Source organism: Schistocerca serialis, chromosome 1, assembly GCF_023864345.2.
Source record: "Schistocerca serialis cubense isolate TAMUIC-IGC-003099 chromosome 1, iqSchSeri2.2, whole genome shotgun sequence".
NCBI lineage: Eukaryota > Metazoa > Arthropoda > Insecta > Orthoptera > Acrididae > Schistocerca > Schistocerca serialis.
In genome coordinates this window covers 767,188,020-767,213,290 of record NC_064638.1, presented here as the reverse complement: position 1 = coordinate 767,213,290, position 25,271 = coordinate 767,188,020, and the positions used below count along the sequence as shown (strand labels likewise).

At 37.6% G+C, this 25,271-nt stretch overlaps 1 protein-coding gene across 1 annotated transcript in view; it reads left to right on the top strand.

The window, feature by feature from the left end:
- The first annotated feature begins 12,692 nt into the window (after nt 1-12,692).
- Nucleotides 12,693-25,271, top strand: part of LOC126482402 (thioredoxin domain-containing protein 5 homolog) — a 121,757-nt gene continuing 109,178 nt past the window's right edge. The window contains exons 1-2 of the mRNA XM_050106525.1: nt 12,693-13,033; nt 13,241-13,390. Coding sequence (XP_049962482.1) covers nt 12,861-13,033; nt 13,241-13,390 — 323 coding nt within the window. The 5' untranslated portion in view covers nt 12,693-12,860. The remainder of the gene's footprint in view (nt 13,034-13,240; nt 13,391-25,271) is intronic.

The window sequence follows — 25,271 nt, the reverse complement described above, 5'->3', positions numbered from 1 at the left end:
CAGGGCTGGAGATGAGAATGGGGAGAAGATGATAGGACAGAGGGGGCAGAAACTGTTGAGTGGAGGGTGTGGGTACAGTATATTACCACAGGTTGAGGCCGCGATAATTGCAGGAGAGGAGAATGTGTTGTAAGGATAACTTCCATCTGCGCAGTTCACAAAAGCTGGTGGAGGTGGGAAGGATCCAGATTGCTTGGATAGTGAAGCAGCCGTTGGAATTAAGTGTATAATGTTTAGCTGCATATTGTGTTACAGGGTGGTCTACTTTGCTCTTGGCCACAGTTTGGTGGTGGCCGTTTATCCTGGTGGTGGCCATTCATCCTGTTGGACAACTGGTTGGTAGTCATACCAATATGAAAAGCTGTGCAGTTATTGCAGAAGAGCTGGTAAATGACACGACTGCCATCACAGGTGGCCCAGCCCCTGATGAGACAGGATAAACCTGTGACAGGACTGGAATAGGGTGTGCTGGATGGGTAGATTGGGCAGGTTTTATATGTGGGCCTTCCACAGGGGTATGATCCTTGTGGCAAAGGGTTGGGATTGGGAGTGGCCTAGGGTGGACTAGGATGTTGTGGAGGTTGGGTGGGCAACAGAACACCACTTTAGGAGGGTGTTGGAAGTATCTCAGGTAGGATGTCCCTCATTTCAGGGCATGATGATAGGTTATCAGATCCTTGACAAAGGATGTGGCTCAGTTATTCCAGTCTCGGGTGGCAGTGGGTGATGAAGAGGACACTCCTTTATGGCTGGTTCTTGGGGGTGGTGGGAGGCTGGATGTGTGAGGGGTATGGCATGGGAGATCTGGCTGTGGACTAGGTCTGGGACATAGTGCCTCTCTATGAAGGCCTTGGTGTGAACCTCAACATAGTGAGCAAGGGAGTTTTTGTCACGGCAGATGCACCATCCCTGGGTGGCCAGGCTGTATGGAATGGCTTTTTGGTGTGAAAGGGATGACAGCTGTCAACGTGCAAGTACTGTTGGTAGTTGATGGGTTAATGTAGACAGAGGTGTGGATGGAGCCACCACAGAGGAGGTCAATGTCTAGGAAGGTGGCACACTCAGTTGAGGAGGACTGTGTGAAGTAGATGGGAGAGAAGGTGTTGAAGCTGTGAAGGAACGAAAATAGGGTGCCTTGGCCCTGAGTCCAGATCATGAAGATCGTTCTCCCTGCTCCACAACCTCCTGATGTTGCACCTGTTGGCAGTCTAGTCCCCGCACACTTCACAATACAGCGTTCATCTCTTTCTCTCCCCATGCATACACTACTATCCCTTCCCTTCCCCTGCCCCTCCAGATTACTGCTAGCATCCTACATGATATTTGCATTCTGGCCCTAGATGCTGGAGTTGGTGATCGTGTGTGCATCAGGTGTTCTTGCTTCTGTGCATGAATAATGTGTCTCTCTCATTTACTGATGAAGGCTATGGCCGAAAGCCTTATGTAAGTGTCTTTTAATTGTGCCTGTCTGCGACATGATGTGTCTTCTTTATGGTAAGTAGCAGTCTGTCTTTTCCTACATTGTTGAGTTTCCTACCTGGAGTTTCCATTGTTTAAATTTCAAATGATATTCACAACTCACTTGGATTTGATTTAAAATAAATGAAGCTTATTGATTCCTATTACTGGTTGAATTATCACAGTGACACAATTAATGCCTTTTGCATTTACTGACCAGGGCAGTGCATCAAATTGATTATCACGTAGTTCCAGTAAACTACCAAAATTCTTTTGAAGTACAACCACTTGCGTTCAAGTTGCTAACTAGATTAACTCACTAAAATATTCTAGCTGCAATCTTTCCAACACACGAGAGTTACCAAAAGTTTGAAATACCTGCCAACTTGCAGAAATTTACAAGTCTACACAAACTTTCCCAAGTTTTTGGTGCCGATCCATGAGAATTTCACAAGTCCCCAGTCTTCTACTCGGTAAAATTCCCAAATTCCCAAAACTTTAGGTCACAACTCACTGATTGCTCATATACACATTTGAATGGTCTGTTCCAGCTCTTGAGATGACTCTCTGGATCAAGATCGCCACCAACTATTTAAGGCCTTGGTCTGTTGGTGTGAACATTTTAGTGGAGATGCTGAGTCGCAGATAGGCACAACAAAAAAATTCTCACAATTATAGCTTTCGGCCATTAAGGTCTTTGTCAACAACAGTCAACAATATATATAGATACACACACACACACACACACACACACACACACACACACACACACACAAAAAAAACCAAACTCCCACTTCTGTGTGGTTTCAGTAACCTGAGACTGCAGTGTGTGTGTGTGTGTGTGTGTGTGTGTGTGTGTGTTTGTGTGTGTGTGTGTGTTGTTTGCAAATGTGACTCAGCATCTCCGCTATATGATAATTAGCAACTTTTCTTCTCTAATATTGCTTTATTTAAACAACATAGATGTTAAATAACTCAAAAACTGCTTGGCTGATTTAGGCTTTTTTACATGCACACACTTATCTTATATTTCCCTTTCTCTGTAAGCTCTTGGTTGTTTTATGACAGTCTTGGATCAGGTTTTACAGTATTTTATTAATTACAGTAGTTCCTCATTTCTGCCATGGCTACCAGCTCCTCCGTACTCAATGTTTGTACAATACAGGCTTCTACAAAAAGGTATGGCCAAACTTTCAGGAAACATTCCTCACACACAAAAAAAGAAAATATGTTATGTGGACATGTGTCCAGAAACGCTTACTTTCCATGTTAGAGCTCATTTTATTACTTCTCTTCAAATCACATTAATCATGGAATGGAAACGCACAGCAACAGAACGTACCAGCGTGACTTCAAACACTTTGTTATAGGAAATGTTCAAAATGTCCTCCGTTAGCGAGGATACATGCATCCACCCTCCATCGCATGGAATCCCTGATGCGCTGATGCAGCCCTGGAGAATGGCGTATTGTATCACAGCCGTCCACAATACGAGCACGAAGAGTCTCTACATTTGGTACCGGGGTTGTGTAGACAAGAGCTTTCAAATGCCCCCATAATTGAAAGTCAAGAGGGTTGAGGTCAGGAGAGCATTGAGGCCATGGAATTGGTCCGCCTCTACCAATCCATCGGTCACCGAATCTGTTGTTGAGAAGCGTACAAACACTTCGACTGAAATGTGCAGGAGCTCCATCGTGCATGAACCACATGTTGTGTCATACTTGTAAAGGCACATGTTCTAACAGCACAGGTAGAGTATCCCGTATGAAATCATGATAACGTGCTCCATTGAGCGTAGGTGGAAGAACAAACTAAAATGAGCTCTAACATGGAAATTAAGCGTTTCCGGACACATGTCCACATAACATCTTTTCTTTATTTGTGTGTGAGGAATGTTTCCTGAAAGTTTGGGCGTACCTTTTTGTAACACCCTGTATATCTGACTAGCATAAACATGCCTCTTACAGTATTTATAGCTCATTCAGACAAGCATGTCATAAATTGTTAAATAGTACACATTTATGAATGTTAAGTTACTGTTTAGATTAGATTAGATTAGCTTTACTTCAATTCCAATTGATCCGTAGTGACGAGGTTCTCCAGGATGTAGAACATGTTAGAAAAACAATAATGCATGACAAATATTTACAATTAAAACAAATAAGCTAATGTATCTTCCACAGAACCCAAGTGGAACGATCATCATTTTTTTTTCTCTTTAATGAACACTATATGAAAGGATCATTTTACAATACTCATTTACTAAAATCACATTAATGCACTGAATTTAAAACTTAAAAAAATATTTTTTTATTTATTAGGTCATAAACATATAATAAGATAACAGAACTACTACAATACGTATTTACAATGAACACATTACTGCACTGAAATGATGCAGAAGTTAGATTATGGAATAGAAGAAGTTGGCCACCAATAAATCCTTTAGGCTTCTATTAAACTAAATTTCATTGGTTGCTAAGCTTTTTACAGCTGCTGGCAAGTTACTGAAAGTATGTGATCCTGAGTAACGCTAACCTTTTAGTACAAGATCAAGTGACCTTAAATCCTTGTGAAGATTATTCTTATTTCTAGTATTGATTCCGTGAACTGAGCTGTTGGATTGAAAAAAAGATATGTTTTTAATAACAAAATTCATCAAGGAATAAATATATTGGGAAGCAGTAGTCTGTATTCTTAGTTCTCTAAACAGGCTTCTGCAGGATGTTCTTGAGTTCACACCACATATAACTCTTATTGCACGTTTTTGGACCTGGGAAACTTTAGCTTGGCTTGATGAATTACTCCAAAAAATAATCCCCTATGGCATTATGGAGTGAAAAGTAAGCGTAGTATGTCAGCTTTTTCATTTTTATATCCCATATGTCTGACAGAATTCACATTGCAAATAGAGATTTGTTTAGATGCTTCAGCAGTTCTGTGGTGTACTCCTCCCAGTTGAATTTATTACCATGCTGTAATCCCAAGACTTTAACACTGTCCTCTTCTTCTATCTGCTTGTCGTCATATGTTAGGCATATACTTGTGGGATACCCCTTTTAAGTTCTGAACTGCATGTAATGTGTTTTTTCAAAGTTTAGTGACAAAGAATTGGCTAGAAACCAGTGATTAACGTCCAAAAATATTTTATTAGCCAATCTTTGTAAGACTACACTAGATTTGCTATTTGTTGCAATGTCTGTATCATTGTGAAACAAAACAAACTTGGCATCTGGTAATGATACTGATGAGAGGTCATTGATATACACACGAAAAAGTAGAGGCCCTAAGATGGAACTTGTGGGACCCCACACGTAATTAGTTCCCAGCTGATTGATGCCTGATAGCTTAGCATGTCTCCTTCCTAATAAGACCCTTTGTTTCCTGCCAGAGATATAAGATTTGAACCATTTTGCAGCATTTCCTATCACACCATAATATTCTAATTTACTTAAAAGGATATTGTGATTTACACAGTCAAATGCCTTTGACAGATGTGCCGTTTAAGTGTACCATTAAAGGTTTCATTTTTCTTTACATAATATAGCAGAAAACGCGAAAAGACCGTACAGTCGTATTTTCTGTTTACGTTCTGCTGCAGCAAATCTATAGAATTTCGTTTAGTTGTTCCTTGCTCTCTCCAGCAATTTAACTTAGCGTACCTCTTCATTATTTAACTAGCATTTCCGGAAAGTAGCGTAAAGTTTAAGTTGTTGTTTCAGAAACTTTGCACTTTTGTTTTTGTTTACACACAGTTGCGTATAGGCCAAATTTGTGTAACCATATTTTCGTGTTTATCTGTAATTTAACTGACTTATTCTTAATGAACTATTACGTTTATCATCAGTGAAAAGTGCTTGACTTGCCATAGAATTGTTAAGTCGGGGCTTTGGTGTGATGGGTGCTGTAGTTTTTTTCCATGTGGGTGACTGTAGTGGCGTGGGAATAGGGAAAGTAAATGAGACTCATCAGTGGTTTTGTAGGATTTGTAGTAGAGATAGGAAGATACTAGAACAGGAGGGGAAAATGGCCGCACTTCAGGCTGAGTTAGACAAGGCCAAGGGAGATCTTGACAGGTTAAGGAGGGAGAAGGGTAAAGAGAGGTGGGAAGTGGTAACAGGCAACAGGAGGAACAGGCCTAGAACTTTGTCTGACAGCTTTATGATGAATGTGGAAAATAGATTTGACCTGTTGCTTCAGTTAGAAGCTGGTGAGCCTCAAGCAATTGCAGGTGTAGACAGGGCACAACAAACTTTCAGCAGCAAATTGAAAAGTAAGAATGTAGGGAAATCAGTAAAGAGAAAGAAAGTGTTGTTGTTAGGTAGTTCCCATGGAAGAGGTGTTGGCCAACTTTTGCAGGGTGAACTAGGATCAGAATACCAGGTCACCCATTTTTTTAAACCTAGTGCTGGTCTGGAGCAGGTGACAGAGGATTTAGGATCACTTTGCAAAGATTTCACTAAGGAAGACACCGTGGTTATAGTGGGTGGGGCAGGTAACAGTATTGACAGAGATCCTGGGTACAGTATAGAGTGTGACCTAGCGAAGATTGCATCAGCATCAAAGCATACTAGTGTTGAGTTTGTATCTGTTCTTGGGCGCCATAACCGACCTCATTTGAACTCTTCTGTCAAGAGAGTTAATTTGGAGCTGGAACGGCTGCTCATGTCGGGTGCGGGGTCACACATTGGTGTGATTCATGTTGATTCTCTCAGTAGGTGGGATTATACTAGGCATGGCCTTCACCTCAATAGGAAGGGGAAGGGTAAATTGGCTGGGGAAATAGCAGGAAGTTAAAGGGGGGAGGCACTGTCATGAGTGGTAAAATACCAGTGGTTATAGGATTCAGAAAAGACCCTTTTTTAGGGTAGGGAGGACAGAAAGAAAGCAAATTTCAAGAGAGATTAGAACTGAGACAAACCTTCAGTTTGAGAAAGAAATCAACAAACATAATTCCAGCTTATTACATCAGCATAAACAGCCATTGGTTAAGAATTTTCAACTGTCAGCAGATATTTTAACTCCAACCAATTTTAGCTCAGTCAATGTGAAATGTCAGCTATCTTTATTGCATCAAAATATTCGAGGACTGAGAAATAAAATTAATGAATTAACTATCTGCATAGATGAATTAGAGTCTTCAAACCCAGCTGACATAATCTGCCTCTCTGAACATCATGTGACCACTGGTATAGAACTTTTAAGTGTTACAGAGTTTAGGTTAGCATCTCACTTTTGTAGATCAGAAATGGAGAAAGGAGGAGTTGCCACATTCATCAGGAACTGTCATAAATTTAAGAACATAGACATTCATAAATTTTGCCTAGAACAGCATATGGAAGCATGTGCAACAGAATTAGAATTTCACAAAAAATCCTTCATAATATTAAGTATATATCAAGCACCTGCAGGTAACTTTAATCTGTTTGTAAACCACCTTGAAGCTGTACTGGCCCATTTAACAACCAAAAACAAAGAAATAGTGGTTGCTGGTGATTTCAATGTAGATTTCCTTAAAGGCTCTCCCAATAAGAACTTATTTGAGTTAGTAACACTATCATTCAACTTAATTCCCACTGTAAAGTTCCCCACTTGGACAGCCACTTGCTCACAAACAGCCATTGATAATATCTTTATAGAAAAGTCCAATGAACAAAATTATATTACAAAACCAATAGTCAATGGCCTCTCAGACCATGACATGCAATTCCTTCTGTTAAATGTTAATACTGAACAGGATATAAAATCTGTTAAATCTGAGCTCAGGAGGGTAATCAGTAAGCCAAAAATTGATTATTTTAGGACACTCCTCAGAGACATTCACTGGACTGATGTTTACAGTGCTCATGGCATGAATGAAAAATATAACATTTTTGCTAATAAAGTGCTTACCTTATTCGAACACTGCTTTCCCCCAAAACTTACCAAGGTTAGAGCAAAGTCTACAAAGAAGCCATGGATTACTCGAGGAATAGGGGTATCTTGTAAAACAAAAAGAAAACTGTATATGTCAATCCGAAACATTTCCAGTGTTGATGCTATAGCACATTATAAGAAATACTGCAAAATATTAAAGACTGTAATACGGATGTGAAAGCAAATATATTACAAGGAAAAGATAGTCATAGCAGATAACAAAATAAAGACAATATGGGATATAGTGAAGGAGGAGACTGGTAGAACCAGACATGAAGAGGAACAAATAGCATTAAGAGTAAATGATACATTGGTGACAGATGTGTATAGTGTTGCAGAACTTTTTAACAAACATTTTATAACTGTTACTGAAAAGATGGGGTTGTCAGGTCGGTAGATGCTGCTATGGATTACCTTAGACCAGACATTTCAAGTAACTTCCATAATATGAATTTGACCCTCACTACCCCAACAGAAATAATGTTCATCATAAAATCTTTAAAATCAAAAACATCTAATGGGTATGATGAAATATCAACAAAGTTAATTAAAGAATGTGATTCTGAGCTAAGTAACATATTAAGCTATCTGTGTAACCAGTCGTTTATCAGTGGAATATTTCCCGAATGGCTGAAATATGCTGAAGTTAAGCCACTGTTTAAGAAGGGAAATAAAGAAATAGCATCAAATTTCCGTCCAATTTCACTATTGCCAGCATTCTCAAAAATTTTCGAAAAAGTAATGTACAGTCGTCTGTATAACCATCTTATCTCAAATAACATACTGTCAAAGTCACAGATTGGATTTCTAAAAGGTTCTGATATTGAGAAGGCTATCTGCACTTACAGTGAAAATGTGCTTAATTCATTAGACAAAAAATTGCAGGAAATTGGTATATTTTGTCATCTGTCAAAGGCATTTGACTGTGTAAATCACAATATCCTTTTAAGTAAACTAGAATATTATAGTGTAACAGGAAATGCTGCAAAATGGTTCAAATCTTAGATCTCTGACAGGAAACAAAGGGTGTTATTAGGAAAGAGACATGTATCAAGCTATCAGGCATCATCCAACTGGGAACTAATTACATGTGGGGTCCCACAAGGTTCCATTTTGGGGCCCTTACTTTTTCTTGTGTATATCAATGACCTTTCATCAGTAACATTACCAGATGCCAAGTTTGTTTTGTTTGCCGATGATACAAACATTGCGATAAATAGCAAATCAAGTGTAGTCTTAGAAAGATCAGCCAATAAAATATTTGTGGACATTAATCACTGGTTCCTAGCCAATTCTTTGTCACTAAACTTTGAAAAAACACACTACATGCAGTTCAGAACTTGTAAGGGGTGTCCCAAGAGTATATGTCTAACATACGATGACAAGAAGATAGAAGAAGTGGACAGTGTTAAATTCTTGGGATTACAGCTTGATAATAAATTCAACTGGGAGGACCACACCACAGAACTGCTGAAGCGTCTTAACAAATCTCTGTTTGCAATGCGAGTTTTGTCAGACATAGGGGATACAAAAATGAAAAAGCTGGCATACTATGCTTACTTTCATTCCATAATGTCATATGGGATTATTTTTTGGGGTAATTCATCAAGCCAAGCTAAAGTTTTCCGGGCACAAAAACGTGCAGTAAGAGTTATATGTGGTGTGAACTCAAGAACATCCTGCAGAAGCCCGTTTAGGGAACTAGGGATACTAATCACTGCTTCCCAATATATTTATTCCTTAATGAAATTTGTCATTAAAAATATATCACTTTTTCAAACCAACAGCGCAATTCATGGAATCAATACTAGAAATAAGAATAATCTTCACAAGGATTTAAAGTCACTTAGTCTTGTACAAAAAGGTGAGCATTATTCAGGAACACACATTTTCAATAACTTGCCAGCAGCCATAAAAAGCTTAACAACCAATGAAATTCAGTTTAAGAGAAGCCTAAAGGATTTATTGGTGGCCAACTCCTTCTACTCCATTGATGAATTTCTTAGTAAAACCAACTGATTTGTATGTAAGTACAACATAACTTCTGCACAATTTCAGTGCAGTAATGTGTTCATTGAAAATTTGTGTGTGTGTGTGTGTAAGTATAATCTAACTTCTGCACCATTTCAGTGCAGTAATGTGTTCATAGTAAATAAGTATTACAGTAGTTGTATTACATGTTTATTACCTTATAAATAAATAAAAAACTTTTTTTTAAATTCAGTGCATTAGTATTTGTAAAATGACTCTTAGTGTTCATTAAAAAATGACGATCATTCCACTTGGGACCTGTGGAATGGTACATTAGCTTATTTGTTTTAGTTGTAAATATTTGTCATGTATTGTTGTTTTTCAGACATGTTCCACATCCTGGAGGACCTCCTCACTACGGATCAATTGGAATGAAAGTAAATCTAATCTAATCTAAAAAAAAAAAAAAAAAAAAAAAAAAAAAAAAAAAAAAAAAAAAAAAAAAAAAAATATAGCAGTTGCCTGCAGTTTTTTCTCTAATGAATTAAGTACATTTTCACTGTAAATGTAGATAGCCTTTTCAATATCAGAACCCTTTAGAAATCCGAACTGCAACTTTGACAGTACCGGTATGTTATTTGTAATAAGATTGTTTTAAAAGTCCTATTGTACATTACCTTTTCCAAAATTTTTGAGAATGCTGGTGAAAGTGAAATTGAATGGAAATTTGACACTATTTCTTTACGTCCCTTCTTAAACAGTGGCTTAACTTCGGCATATTTCAACCATTCAGGAAATATTCTACTGATAAATGACTGGTTACTCAGATAGCTTAATATGCTAATTATCTCAGAATCAAATTCTCTAATTAACTTTGTTGATATTTCGTCACACCCACCCAATGTTTTTGATTTTAAAGATTTTATGATGGACATTACTTGTGCTGGGGTAGTGAGGGTCAAATTCCTATTGTGGAAGTTACTTGAAATGTCTGATCTGAGGTATCCCATGGCAGCATCTACAGAACCTAACAACCCCATCTTTTCAGTAACAGTTATAAAATGTTTGTTAAAAAATCTGCAACACTATACATGCCTGTCACCAATGCACCAATGTATCATTTACTCTTAATGTTATTTGCCCCTCTTCATGTGTGGTTCTACCAGTCTCCTCCTTCACTATATCCCATATTGCCAGTATTTTGTTATCTGATATGACTATTTTTCCTTGTAATATATTTGCTTTGATGTCCATATTACCGTCTTTAATATTTTGCTGTATATCTTGCAATGTGCTATAGCATCAGCATGCAAACTGTTTTGGATTCACAGATACAGTTTTTTTTTTTTTTTTTTACAAGATACCTTTATTCCTTGAGTAATCAATGGCTTCTTTGGAGACTTTGCTCTAACCTTGGTAGTTTTGGGGGAAAATAGTGTTCAAATAAGGTAAGCACTTTGTTAGCAAAAGTGTTATATTTTTCAGTCATGCCATGAGCACTGTAAACATCACTCTAGTGCATGTCTCTGAGGAGTGACCTAAAATAATCAATTTTTGGCTTATTGATTACCCTCTTGAGTTCAGATTTAACATATTTTATACCCTGTTCAGTATTAACATTTAACAGAAGAAACTGCACGTCATGGTCTGAGAGGCCATTGACTATTGAATTTGAAATATAATTTTGTTCATCGGACTTTTCTATATGGATATTATCAGTGGCTGTTTGTGCGCAATTGGTTACCCTAGTTGGGAACTTTACAGTGGGAATTAAGTTGAATGATGGCGTTACTAAATCAAATAAGTTCATATTGGGAGAGTCATTAAGGAAATCTAATTTGAAGTCACCAGCAACCACTATTTCTTTGATTTTGGTTGTTAAATGGGCCAGTACAGCTTCAAGGTGGTTTATGAACAGATTAAAGTTACCTGGAGGTGCTCGCTATACACATAATATTGTGAGGGGATAGCTGTCTACAATTATTTTAGACATTCATTTACAGTGTAATAGCTGTTATTTAGTAAGTATTTTGTAAGCCTTTGGGTAAAGGTGTGGAGACCATTTCCATCTTTTATTCTTGTGACAACCGTATTATAACTTTAGCCTACCAATATTGAGCTCACTGTCGGCTCCCTTTTGCTTTCCGACTATCGACACCAAGAAGGTTCGTTCGATCGACACTGTGTGACACGCGAACATGGCATCCATCTTCGCACAACGTGGCTGTGCACGATGACAATACAGATGATGAATGATATTCATATAAAGAAATGGGAGAAAAGGCCAGTACATTTCTACATAAATATGGAAATTAAAGGATGGGAAGAAATAAGTCGAGTAATATTTTCAAATTCTCTGACAACTTGTGTTTGTATGGGACAGACAGTCTCATGTTCGTATTTTTGTATGTTAATGCGGGTAAAATGCGAAGCAATTCATCAAAAATTCCAACTCTCATTCGTAATATCAAAAAAATATTTTGTTGATGCAGAAGTTTATGAGACACTGTGTAGAACTTTACACTTATTACCTTTCAATCCTACTGTTCTTTTTATGATTTTTTTTGTTTTACGTCTCACGAGTTCGCAATTAATGACCTCTTGAAAATCGATACCGACAAATGGTGATTGGATTTAAAAAAAAAAAAAAAAGTGACTCATCTTTCGTGAGCGAACTTCATTTTAACGACGTGACATGACAAACTATTTTGTCATCATGAAGCAAATCATCCATGCCCTGAAGCTAGCTCGCTGCGCTTTAGAAGCATGTCTCTGTCATGCGAACGCCAACAAATGTTTAAAAAATAAGTTCTAGTAATTGGAATTACAATCTCTGTATACTTATTCACACACAAGTTCATTAATTTTGATCCATGAACCCTCAATATAATAGTTGGTCAAAACGGCAAGGTATGAAGTAGTGACTAGGCACGCAGTCTGATTCGTTTATGGGGAGTACGGTCACGTCAGATCCAGACGATTTCGAACACAAACGACAGTTGTGCGGTACTTACGGGGGATTGCTAACTGCTACAGTTTCGTTCAAATGGAAAACTGTCACGCTTCATTAAAGGGAGAAAATAACACCCGGAAATTGTTTATGTGCACTTTTCTTTCCTCTGAAAATACTAATAGAATCGATTGAGCGTAATAATCAAAACCATATGCGCGTTTAGAATGGCACAGTTTATATTTAGTTATTTACATCTGCATCTGTCTGAAGGGAAACATTCTACTTTCAACCTTGTCGTACAAGTGATTTATCATTGTAGTTGTCAGTAATGTTATACATTCGTGATTACTTTATCAGTTGCTTCTCCCACCAGCGTGTGTTCGAAAGCGAGTCGATGGAAATATCTTTACCGCCAACAAAATCCTTTGGTATCTTCAAAGGCCGGAGTGAAAAAAAGTGACGGTGACAGTAAAGTAACCGTAAGGAGTAAGAATCGTCTTGTGACCGTTTTTGAAGAGTAAGAAAAGTCGGGAGACAGTGTAATTTATGCAAAAGACAGAAGATGATCTCATTTAGTGAAATATTTCTTCGCGTTATCGTAAGCGTTAGTGTGGTGTTAATTTCTAGATTTACAGTGACGTTCGCGTCGAGCAGTTTAAAACCTGTAGATTACACCGGTGACACATTCTCTGATGTTCAGAAAACAAATCATTTCGTCATGTTTTATGCACCATGGTAAATTTTACCTTTGCTATGATGTGTGTTTACTGTATGACAGGCAGAAACAGTCGAACTGTACCTGCTAATTATGTAACTTTTGTAGTCATATTAATTATGAGGAAACATAATGGTAATTGATTCTTGGGATTTGCCTTAAGATGCTAGTGTTCTGTAAGTATGCCGGAACATGGCAAGTGAATAATCGTCATTTATTGGTTGTAGGTGCGGACACTGCAAAAACTTGGCCCCCACATGGGACCAATTGGCCGAAAAGTATCACAAGGATGACAACAGTGGGTTGACGATAGGAAAAGTTGACTGCGTAAAGGAAACTGCTTTGTGTTCAGAACAGGATGTAACAGGTTATCCCACGTGAGTAGACCTATATTTATGTGTACACGGGCATTGTCGGAACTACTTAGTGGGGCATAGTGACAAACACCTCACAGTCCATTCACTCTCTTGAGAATTTCAACAATCAACCACACTTCAAAAACACAATATTCACAAGTATAATACTAATGTAAGTTTAATATTAGTACCATATCCAACACACAGCCTCAGTGTGATGCAGAAAGGAGTGAGTATTTTCCATAAAAAAAATCTTCGACCCTCTATAAAAGTTGCTTAGAGTAAATATAAGGCAGGTGAATTTCATTACTGAATTGTGTCTTTGGTTGAGGGAAATGAAATGCCCATAAACTGTTTTGTATCACCCTCATGACTCCATTGTTTTTTTATCTGAAACTTCTTTTTCAGTTGCCTTTTGACATAGCCACTTTTGGCCATAGCCATTTGTTTAATGAATGTAAAACTTACATTCTCAATCCAATTCAATAGTGTATGTCATCTCCAAATGAGTGCAAGAGGATAGTTTGTGTTTTCTGTTTAGTCTTGACTTGAATCTGAGGGTAATTTTAAGCTTAGATCATGTGTGTATTATACCTTCAATGCCTATCCAGTTGGTGTTAGCCACGGAAATGCCATTTGAATGTCCGACTCCATCATAAAACACAAAACGTGGAAAAATCTGTCTCTCAGTGATCACCTGCAGTCAACAGCAGCACCTTTTGACAGCTACATGGCTTGTATGTACTGTGACAGAATTGCAGTTTATTACATAATACTCCACTTCATCAGTAGGCTGCACAATTTTCTTTTGGTTCCTTTAGAGGTTTTCTAATGTTACTGTGGCATATGGATTTCAGTGAGTACAAGGACTGCAGACAAGTGCCTGCAAACAGATTGGTTGGATGGTTAGTTGATTGATTTGGGGGAGGGGACCAAACAGCGAGGTCATCTGTCCCATCGAATTAGAGAAGATTGGGTAAGGTAGTTGGCTGTGGCCTTTCAAAGGAACTATCGCGGCATTTGCCTGAAGTGGTTTATGGAAATCACGGAAAACCTAAATCAGGAGAGCCGGACATGGGTTTGAACTGTTGTCCTCTTGAATGTGAGCTTGCATTATAGCTCTGGCTGTTCCAGCAAGAGTACAGTTTTCTCTTTTGCTGCATCCATTTTGCTGTGGAGAGTACAGCACAGTGGATTGTCTCCTTTTCCTGTAGAATCTCTGTTGTCCGTTTATTGTTGAGTTGTTCTCTATTATTGCACAAGAGTCTTTTAATTGTATGCCCAGCAGTCTTTGTCATGGTTATAAATTTTCTTCGTTTATTAGGAATTTCTGATTTTTCTTTGATGAAGTAAGTAGCTTGAAATTTACTGTAATCATTTTCAAATAAAACACAGTTAGCGATACACAGAGGTCAGTGTGAATCAGCTCTCTCAGTTCAGAAGCTCTCTTCCATGTGCTAAATGGATGCTGATGTTCTTTACCATAAATACAGCCTTCATAGAGCTCAGTCCAGTCTCATGTTTATGCCTAAGATCTTAGCGATAAGATCTTGATATATCACTTATTTTGACATCCAATTCTTTCATAGTAGAATTGTAATAAGTTTTCTCAACTGATTTCATTTACTGCATTAATTTAAATAGTCCTCCATAACAATCATGATTGCCAACTAGTTTAATGACTTCATCAATTTTAAAATAACATGTTTCTATTATGAATAAAAATGTACTTTTTGGATTTTTATCTTGTGCTGCCCAGACAGACAATGATTAGGGTGAAGTGGGGTAAGTGTAACCACGTTTTGGCATAGTTCAACTTTGACACCAAATTGCCAACTTGTTATTGAAGATATGATTTTGAAATTTTTCATGCTTAAAGTTTAACTTATTGACTTTCAAACAATCTACATTTTGTTTTTGAAAAAAGAAATTATATGGTCAATTAATTGTTTTCAAAATTTTGTGTTGCGAGGTTACACTTGCCCCATGGTTCGGGGCAAGTGTAACCCCGCATTGTTGTACCCATACAGAGCATTGTAAAAGAGACTTGGGGTAAGTGACCTGATTACCCAATTTTTACTGAACTTGAGGATTTTTAAATTATTATAATATCTTAAATTTTACTCAAGATATGAACTTTTTAGCGCACCCTCTTTGTATATTATGAAATACACAGAAAATGTTAGCTAAACTAAAAAATAAGTGTTAGCCTAAACCATAAAACACTGAAACAGAATGTTTCATAGATGATTTATTTTTGTTTTAGGCCAGTAATTTATTAGTTTAAATTCTACAAAAGTAATATTTTTTCTTTAGTAGGCAATTTAACAAAAATAATAAAATATCTAGTATCAAGAGAAAAGAAAAATTCAATTTATAAGTTCACTTTCTATTATTTTTCATGGTAATTGAACTCAAGTTGTTGGCAATTTGTGTTTAACGCTAAACTGCCCTAATTCAACTTATTATATTCACACTTAGGCCCTAACTGTTATTTAGTCACTGAATCTTGTATGAATAAAATGTAACACCAAATGTCAGGTATCCCCTGCGACTCAAAGTAGGCTCGGGCATCACTGGAATGACGTCAGAGGATGGAACTTCCGTCTCATCTCTTCTATCAGGCCAGTAGAATGTGGTGCCTTGCTTTGTCTTATTTTTGCAGCTGAGGAAAATCACTTCTGGATCTCCTAAATCACTAATTTTGGTAACATGGCCAATAAAATGAACCTTCTTACATTTTGTTGCAAAAGCTACCAGAACATAGTTTCCAACTGTAATTTTATCTTTGGCTTCAAAAAAGTTTGCCTCTTTTTCTTCTTCACAGTTTATCATTTCTTTCCTGAGATCGACCAGTGTTATTATGGTCCCATTTTCTTCATCACCACTTATTAAAGATAGGCCTCCTTCAGTTTCACTTTCTTCACTTGTTGATTCAACTTCCAGTCTTTTTTTTTCTTGTTACCCACATGAGCAATCAGGGATTTTTTTCCACAACATTACCAAATGCCATTTCGGATAAAGTAACAGCACTTTGTTTGGAAGATTTACTTTTCATTACCAAGCCCTCTTTTATGTCGATAATGCTCTTCCGTTTTGCTTTCTCCTTATTATTCTTGTTTCCTTTGAAATCTCTTTCTTTATAGATGGCATCTCAAAAAGTGATAACTTCAGCTCCTGGTGCAATTCTTTCCTTCTTTGTTTTACTACACTATCGGACTGTGTCATATTTTATAAAAGAAATGTGGTTTAAAAATATAGTAGACTTAAATAAAAAATAAAATATATCTCACACAAACTCCATATGTACAGGAAGGCCAGTTTAGTTGATCTAGTGTGATAGCAAAAACAAGGTTACGGCTTAAATAAATAAATCTGTTCCGGTAAGTTTGTTTGGGGCAAGTGCAACCCCCCCTTGGTTACACTTGCCCCAGCCTGTTGGTTACACTTGCCCCACATAGGAAAAAGTTGGGGTAAGTGTAACCATGCCTGGCATATCAAGAGCTGTATAAGTAGAGTAAAATGAATCTCATATTTGAAATTGTCGTGCAAAAGTTAGTTTGTAACCAAAAAATTATGCAGTTATCTTTAAAACTGCAAGAATGACAGACTACCAAATTCTGAGCATGTCACTCACTCGCAGAGTGAAAATGTAGACGTCAATTGAAGTCCAAAAATTAATTACCAATTTATGTCAGATTTGACAACTTATGGTTAAATATAACAAAGAAAGGAGTAAATTAATATGTGTGATAGGTCAGAGGTAAAAATACAGCTTCTTTAAGGCACCATAAGCCGTGGTTACACTAACCCCATGGTTACACTTACCCCACTTCACCCTATTTTTAATTTTTGGTACGTACCATACATCACTCAGAGATTTCGTGCCACTCTCCATGAACTGTGGCTTCTGTTATTATGCTGCACATGTCAACAGTATCACTGCCATCTGATGTAAGTGTATGTGTTACAAAAAATGGTTCAAATGTCGAAAACTGGCAGTATTGGTGATATGACTTATTGCACCAATAACTACAAACCAGCTACTGGTATCATGTTGAGACAACATAACAGACGTTTCAGTAAAGATAATCATGTTCGTATTTGGAGTTTCAGCAGCTTCCAAAACATCATTTTTCTGAGGCTTTTGTGACTGACCATCCGCAATCCACTTTTGGCCTGTTTGATCACATGAATTGTCTTCTTACGATAATGACAAGCAGTTTTATTTTTCTATTGTGCTTATTTAGAGTGTTGCATCAGTTCATTACTTTAAAGTGCCTCTTGAGACATAAAATCTCCTCCTTTACTTGACAAAGCTTTCTTGTATGCTCACAGTCAAGTTATCATATTATCAACAGTCTTATCACTTTTTGACGTAAGCATCCAACTTGTTTGAATGAAAAATATTCAGCTGGTAGTATACCAAAAGCTTTACAAATTAAAAATAAATAGAGTAATTGTGGATTATTTTCTACATCTTTGACCATTTCTTGCATGAAATCATTACACACATTTATCAACTTTGATGTAAGAGTTGCTGCATCATCATAAGAATGTTTCACAAAGGTAAAGAACTTTGTCTTCAGAAACACCATCAAATAATTTATGCAATTCTGCTCATACATGTCAAGATGTATTAGATGCAACTCTGCCGTTACTTCTCGAGTTGTATTAAGACAAATTATTTTCTGCACTGTTTCCTCTGTCATATTTGAAGTCAATACAACTAATTGCTGACAGCCGTAAGATAATTATTTAATTTTTAATTATTTTTTATTTTTTTAAGCAACATCATCTTTGGCATCATATTCTACAATCTCAACTAACGTACCTTCAATAACATAAAGTGCTCCAGGAAAACCATGTAGACAGATATTTGCTTTGTATTTCCATGTATTCCAGTTCATTTGTCCTTCCAGTAAACCATTGTGTATGACTCTTGTTGAATCTATTGTCAAAATTCATAAACTTACACTGTGATGTACAAAATTCACAGTACACTAATTTCAAAATTTAAACTACATTTACGTATGAAACTTTCACTTTAAATTGTGCAGTAGCACACCTGGGCCCATAACCTGTTAGATTATTTAGGAATAAAACAAGTTTTTCTTAGTTCAAAAACAGTGGTTTATTGAAAGTGTACACATTAACACTTTGTCGGTTTCTGGTGACCAGAGGGAGCAGTGTGGTGCTGGTGTGCTAGACTCCCACTCCCACTTTATTGTTGAGCTTATGTGGAGTTGTTTCGCTGATCTTCTTTTCAGGATAGCTGACTGCGATTGTCTGCCCAACTTCTTCTCCGAAGATAAGATACTGTTTTGGAGGAATTTTTTATACTCTTAAAATAACTCCATCCACTCAGGATACTTTTAAACCAATCTCACTGTATTTTCACTTCCACAAACAAGACTTCGTATAAATGATTCATTTTTTGTAAGCCCAACAATTACCAGTCCAACAGATACTCTTGCATACTTGATAACAAATACAACCTAGAAAGCTCTAGCAAGTCCACCATCCGAACCTCACGAAAGTAAGTGAATAAGTAAGTGTCTTTTCAGCTGTTCTCAATAATGACTGACGTAGCACCGTCACGGAGTACAGCGCATTTGCTCCTTGTGCTGTGCGTGTAACTTCTGAGGCAAGTTCTGCGACTACCTGCCCGCGCCGATCAACCGTCCAATACATACCAGTCCTACACACACACACACACACACACACACACACACACACACACAAAATCATGGCGCAGTAGACACAGTTCCACTTTCACACACTCATCTTTAAAATAACGTATTCGAGATGGTGGAAATACAAGTGTCTCTAGAATTAACCCTGAAATTCTCAATGCCTTACATATCCCTCCCCTTAGGTCGAACATGCAATATCTTATACATGCTTATTATGTAAATCAATATCGTATTCATATAAAAATAATTTATACTTTGATCAGTTTGCATAACATTCCTTTTTACAATTGTGTACTTAATCTGTAGTTCTCCTTTTTTCCGTTTTACTACCATTATAAAACTTGAGCCTTTTGATCAATGTTGGAGTCAGCTCTTTCAAAATCTAAAATTCATGAGGACAAGAATTTTTCTGCTTCCTGTTCCCTTTCCCAATCGTAAGTTCCAAGTGTGCATGATCCATTCGTATTCTGTTGTTTGCTCTTACTTTGCTTACTACTTTTTCTAAGTATGTATTTATTCCTTACTTATTACAATCTGGAGGAGCTCTGGGTAAATGAAGGTGCTCTTTTCAACCCTTGTAACTTCACACAACAATGCGAGTGGAAAAGAGAATTCATATGTACCAGAATAATATCTACAAAATGCGTGACTTTTGTCACGATCCTGCTCTTTTCCTTTTAGGCACAGTACCTGTATCTTACATACGGGTTGATGCTATGAATGCACTCCCTCCTTCCATTTTGGTAGGTATGCCCCTTTAAACAAATTCCTAGTATACTAAGGTACAGGTCAATCCCCTTCTTGGTGCCCCTGCCCACACAGCATAGGTGTGTGTGCCCTCCTCCTCCTTCCTGAATTGGCTTCATAGTCCATTGCCCTAGTATACATCTACACTCATTATAGTTTCAGCTCTCTGAGACTGCAGATGTGTGTGCAAGTTGCGTTTCGTGTGTGTGTGTGTGTGTGTGTGTGTGTGTGTGTGTGTGTGTGTGTGTGTGTGTGTGTGTGTGTGTGTGTGCGCCTCTATATATATATAATCTACCTCTGACAAAGGCCTTAATGGCCGAAAGTTTTGATTGTGTGAATCTTTTTATTGTGCCTGTTGTGACTCGGCATCTCTGCTATATGGTGAAAAGCAACTTTCCTTCTCTGGTATTGTTACATTCCATCTTGGATTTTCCATTGTGTGATATTTATGTACACTATAATTCAAAACTACCTCCTAGAAAAACTAAAACTCTACTTTACCCTTCCCACTGGCTTCTCAATAATCTCTTTAACACCTTAGAGTCCTCCCTTACTTTTCCAGTCCTAAGTTTCCAATAGACACCACCTTTGGAAATATTATTTAATATACTCTTTCTTATGCTCTACTTGTCCCACTATTGTACAAATTGTCAGAATAGTTGTTAGACTGACATCAGATTCGAATCTATTTCTTTACACTTAGGTATACGATGTAGCATAATGAACCACAATGTTTACTGTCGTAACAACCATGAATACTCTTAGTTCTTGCATATATAAATATATCCCTGACATACCTGTATGTGTTGTGGAACCATCGCCTCACATAACCATGTGCACATATCCATCATTATGTGCACAATTTTCACCCGCCAACACATGACGGTTCTCACATTGTCTTTTTTGTTTGTGTCTTTGTGTTCCATTTTGTGTATGTGTGTGAGTAGTAGTGTAGCCTGATTTTTCGGCCTGTTTATGTAAAATAAGTTGAAGGTTATAGAAAACCACAGAAATTAAGGATGACTTCAGCGACAGAATTGTGTGCATATGGAATGAGGGAAAGATAGACTGGTACTCAGATGAGAAGTAAGAAAGGAAAAGATAGAAATGGTTGCTAAGATCGAAGAAGTGAAAGAAGATAGCCCCAAAGACAGGAAACCCTTCCCACCCCCCCCTTCCCCAGGATCCCTACTTCGCCGGTACTTGAGGGAGAAGCCGGAGCAGGTATGATGTTAAACGTCTCCTGCAGAACAGACATTCTCGCCTTCACCTTTGAAGGCTCCGAAGAAAGATCTTGGCAAATCCTATGGAAAGGCAAATGGTGAAGAATCAGTCACACTTGTCTGTGAGGGTTGTCTGAAAGGTGGAGTGTGTGTGTTGTGTTAGTAATGTATGTACCTACACTACCCAACCCTTCCAAAATTTATATAAACCCTCCCCATTCACATCACATCTCACAAAAGATATAAAATATTCAGTAGTAAGTAGAAAACTATGTATTATATCATTGCAAATATATAATTATTCATATTACATCGTATCATATCATTCACATCATTTCTCACAAAGGGTATAACATATTCAGTAGTAAGTATCATATTATCACAAATATATAAATATTCATATTACATCGAATCCTCCAATAGTTTAGGCTAGAATCAGACCTAACTGTATGTTAGTTGGCTAGGCAAAAATATGATCTAACAATCCGTGTAGACTGCATCGGTTGCTGTCGACACTACAACTGAGAGCCCAGGACAAATCGTGGAGACCAGCAATGGCGCCTCTGGAATAACCGAGGACGAAGTCATAAAATATCCCAGCGGGTATAATTTTTTATCCATTGCCATTCATGAATACCTCTGCACACAGGTCTGTAAGGGGAAACTGGTAAAGAGATTACATTTAAAGACTACTTTCAGCAAAAATGAAACCTAACTATAATCGGATTCAAGATCCTTGATGACTAGAGCGGAGCATGCTGTCAACTCACCTTTACATCAAGACTAGAGCGGAGCATGCTGTCAGTTCACTTTTACATTGAGATTAGAGCAGAGCAGAGCATGCATTTGACTTACATATTACGAGGCATTGCCAAATGCTTCAGTCTTGACTTGATATAACAACAAATCCATCGACGTGATTATATAACTGGGGATCCTAGTGCCCGTAAAACAAGTAAGGCAGCGTATAATGACAAGATCACTTACTGCTACCTCCACAAGAAGCAGTGATTTGCTGCAACTCTTTCTTGCCCACCACGTCAAGACGAGTATGCTGAAGTACTAAACTATATGACAGTTTAAGAGGATGAGAACAGAATACAGGATAGTACACGACTTGAAGAGAATTCGATGTGGGAAATTGAATATGGAAGTAACATCGAACCCAACTCGGGATCCGACAGTCATCACTCCGCCCTTTAACACAGAATGTTAATGTCCCTGGGGAACAGGTGTGACTCCACCCGGATCCCATGGATCTCATATTAACCTCATTTGAGCAAGTGCACACCAGTACTTCTCGTTAAATTTTGTGTGAAAGTCTCCCCACAGCAAAACAATTTCCCTATCACTAGGAAACACGACATTAAGTAAAGTTATTCTGTGTTCTATTCTGTCCTGGACAAGTTTGAATTGTTTTCATGAGTCGTCACTAACATTGTTATTATCATTAAGTTTGGAAAAAGCAACAGTCGAAACGTTTCCAAATATTATACTCTCGGTAACTTCTCAATCTATCAACTCCTCTACCTGTTCCTCCAGACTGCTAATATTTATGGTCTCTGAGGTTGCTAGCTTTTCCTTAAAATTTCTCTCCACATCATGTACTCAAGTGTTGACTCCTGCAATTTGTGACTGGTCAAGAGGGATCAGTTTAATCCTGTCTTTTGATGCTATCTTTCAGGGTGTGTAGTCTTTGTTTTATTGCATTGAATGTAACATTACATACGTTTTGAAAAAATCCTAATTTTTCTTTAAATTCAGACTCTATATAGTTACACTTGTCTTCAGTACCAAATTCTAACTTCTGGGTTACCTGCTTAAATTGATCATCCTGCTTTTGGTTAAAGTCCGTAAAAATTTGATTTATTTGTACAGTTAAAGAATTACTTAATTCATTTTTTAAATCTACTCGTAAAATTTTCTCATTTGACACCTCAAATTTAGAATTTAAAGCTTCACCCTGTGCTTCTAGTTTTTCACTTAAAGTTGTACTTATTTCATTTCTCAAGGACTGTACTTGAGCTGGTGCAGCTGCACTTTGTCCTTCTATTTTTTCCCTTAATAAAGCATTTTGAGCATTTAGTTCTTTCTTAAAGAAGTTGAATCTGCATTTAATTTTTCACTTAAAGAGGAAATTTGAGCAGTCATTAAATTTGCTAATTTAGTCCAATGTGGGATCTCCCTACTGATTCTTATGGCCTTGCCCGGTTCAGAAGTTTCTGTAGGTAGTTGTTGCTGCTCCATATTTTTATTCTTTTTTGACCTTGCGATCATTAAAAAAAATCACCTCTGTGAATAATGACCACACTACTTTACATTCAAGTAGTTATTGCCCTTAGCTCACCTGGCATAGTGTTCTATTCTGCGTCGGTGAGGTGTAGAACTGGCACCGGTGAATAGCACGGACGCCGGTTGTGCCGAATGTTGGTCGCGGCACTGGCATGTGCGAAGTCAGCAATTCAAATGGCAACCAACAACGGTGGCAGGTTACTGCGTCGGCGGCTGACCCAAATCTTCTTAATTGTCTCCTACAAACCAATTTCTCCACCTTGTTATGAAGGGTTGCTATGGCAACTCTCAACTTCTTGTCTCAATTACTCTAAAAACATTCCCCATTTTCGAGTCCTAATCACTCTGGTCGTCACGTTCTGGTGGTTTCCGGCAACTAGAGGAGCAGTGTGGTGCTGGTGTGCCAGACCCACACTCCCACTTTATTATGGAGTTTACGTGGAGTTGTTTTGCCAATCTTCTTTTCAGGATAGCCGGCTGCGATTGTCTGCCCAACTTCTTCTTCGAAGATAAGATGCTGTTTTGGAGGAACTTTTTATACTCTTAAAATAACTGCGTACACTCGGGATACTTTTAGACCAATCTCACTGTATTTCCACTTCCACAAACAAGACACCATATAAACGATTCATTTTTTGTAAGCCCAACAATTACCGGTCCAACAGATACTCTTATACTCTTTATAACAAATACAATCTAGATAGCTGTAGCAAGTCCACCATCCGGACCTCACGAAAGTAAGTGAATAAGTAAGTGTCTTTTCTTTTGTTTAACAACATTCAGCTGTTCTCAATAATGACTGATGTAGCACTGTCATGGAGTACGGCGCATTTGCTCCTTGTGCTGGCCTGTAACTTCTGAGGTGAGCGCTGTGACTACCTGCCCGCGCCAATCTACCATCCGATACACACGAAACCTGCACACACACATAATCGTGGCTCAGTAGACACAGTTCCGCTTTCACACACACATCTTTAAAATAACACATATTCGAGACAGTGGAAATAAGAATGTGTCTAGAATTTACCCCAAAATTCTCGAGGCACTACATATCCCTCCCCTACAACTTAACAATGATGATAAAAACTTCCATTGTGGCAAAGAGCACAAAACAGCTCTCTCTCTCTCTCTCTCTCTCTCTGTGTGTGTGTGTGTGTGTGTGTGTGTGTGTGTGTGTGTGTGTGTGTGTGTGTGTGTGTGTCAGGTTATTAAATAAGACTGTTCACGGCACAAAACTTCATCAGTGTGCTATAGAGAGATGAGAAGTAAGCCTTTTATGCATGCATCATTGTGGACCAGCTTATTCCTTTTCATAACGAAGACCAGATAAATTGGTTGTACTAAAAAAAAAAAAAAAAAAAAAAACCCGTACACTAACTTCTTAGTTTGCAAGTTAAATCCCACAGCTGCAGCTGGAAGAAAATACATACTATTTAATGAAGAACTGCGAAAAGCTTCACAGACTGCATTGGGGGGGGGGGGGGGGGGGGAATTGTTGTTACTTCAGTACTTTGTCATTACTGCTTCGGAGAACTGGGCCATGTCATTTGAAAGAAAATCTTAAACTCCAGTATGAAGTATTGTATCAGCATTATGTCTTTCTTTTGAAGAAGGGTAAATAAATGTTTCTCACTGCCATGAGCTCAAATATCATATTGTTAAATAACAACAGCTACACCATTGTTTAATTGATAATATTGATGAATGTTAATGTATTTGTACAATGAAGGTACAGTTAAGTAAATTAGCCGTAGTCTTTTTGGGCATGTGGTGTTATGGTATATGTTAAAATATTTTCAGTTAACATGGGAAGGCCAAATCTGAATTTAAGTTTAAATGTATTTTCTGGTAACATATGAAATTATCACTAAATAAAAATTATGAATTGACAGCATTATTTGGTTTTTAACATTTGAGGTTTGCATTATAACTTAATAACAAGTC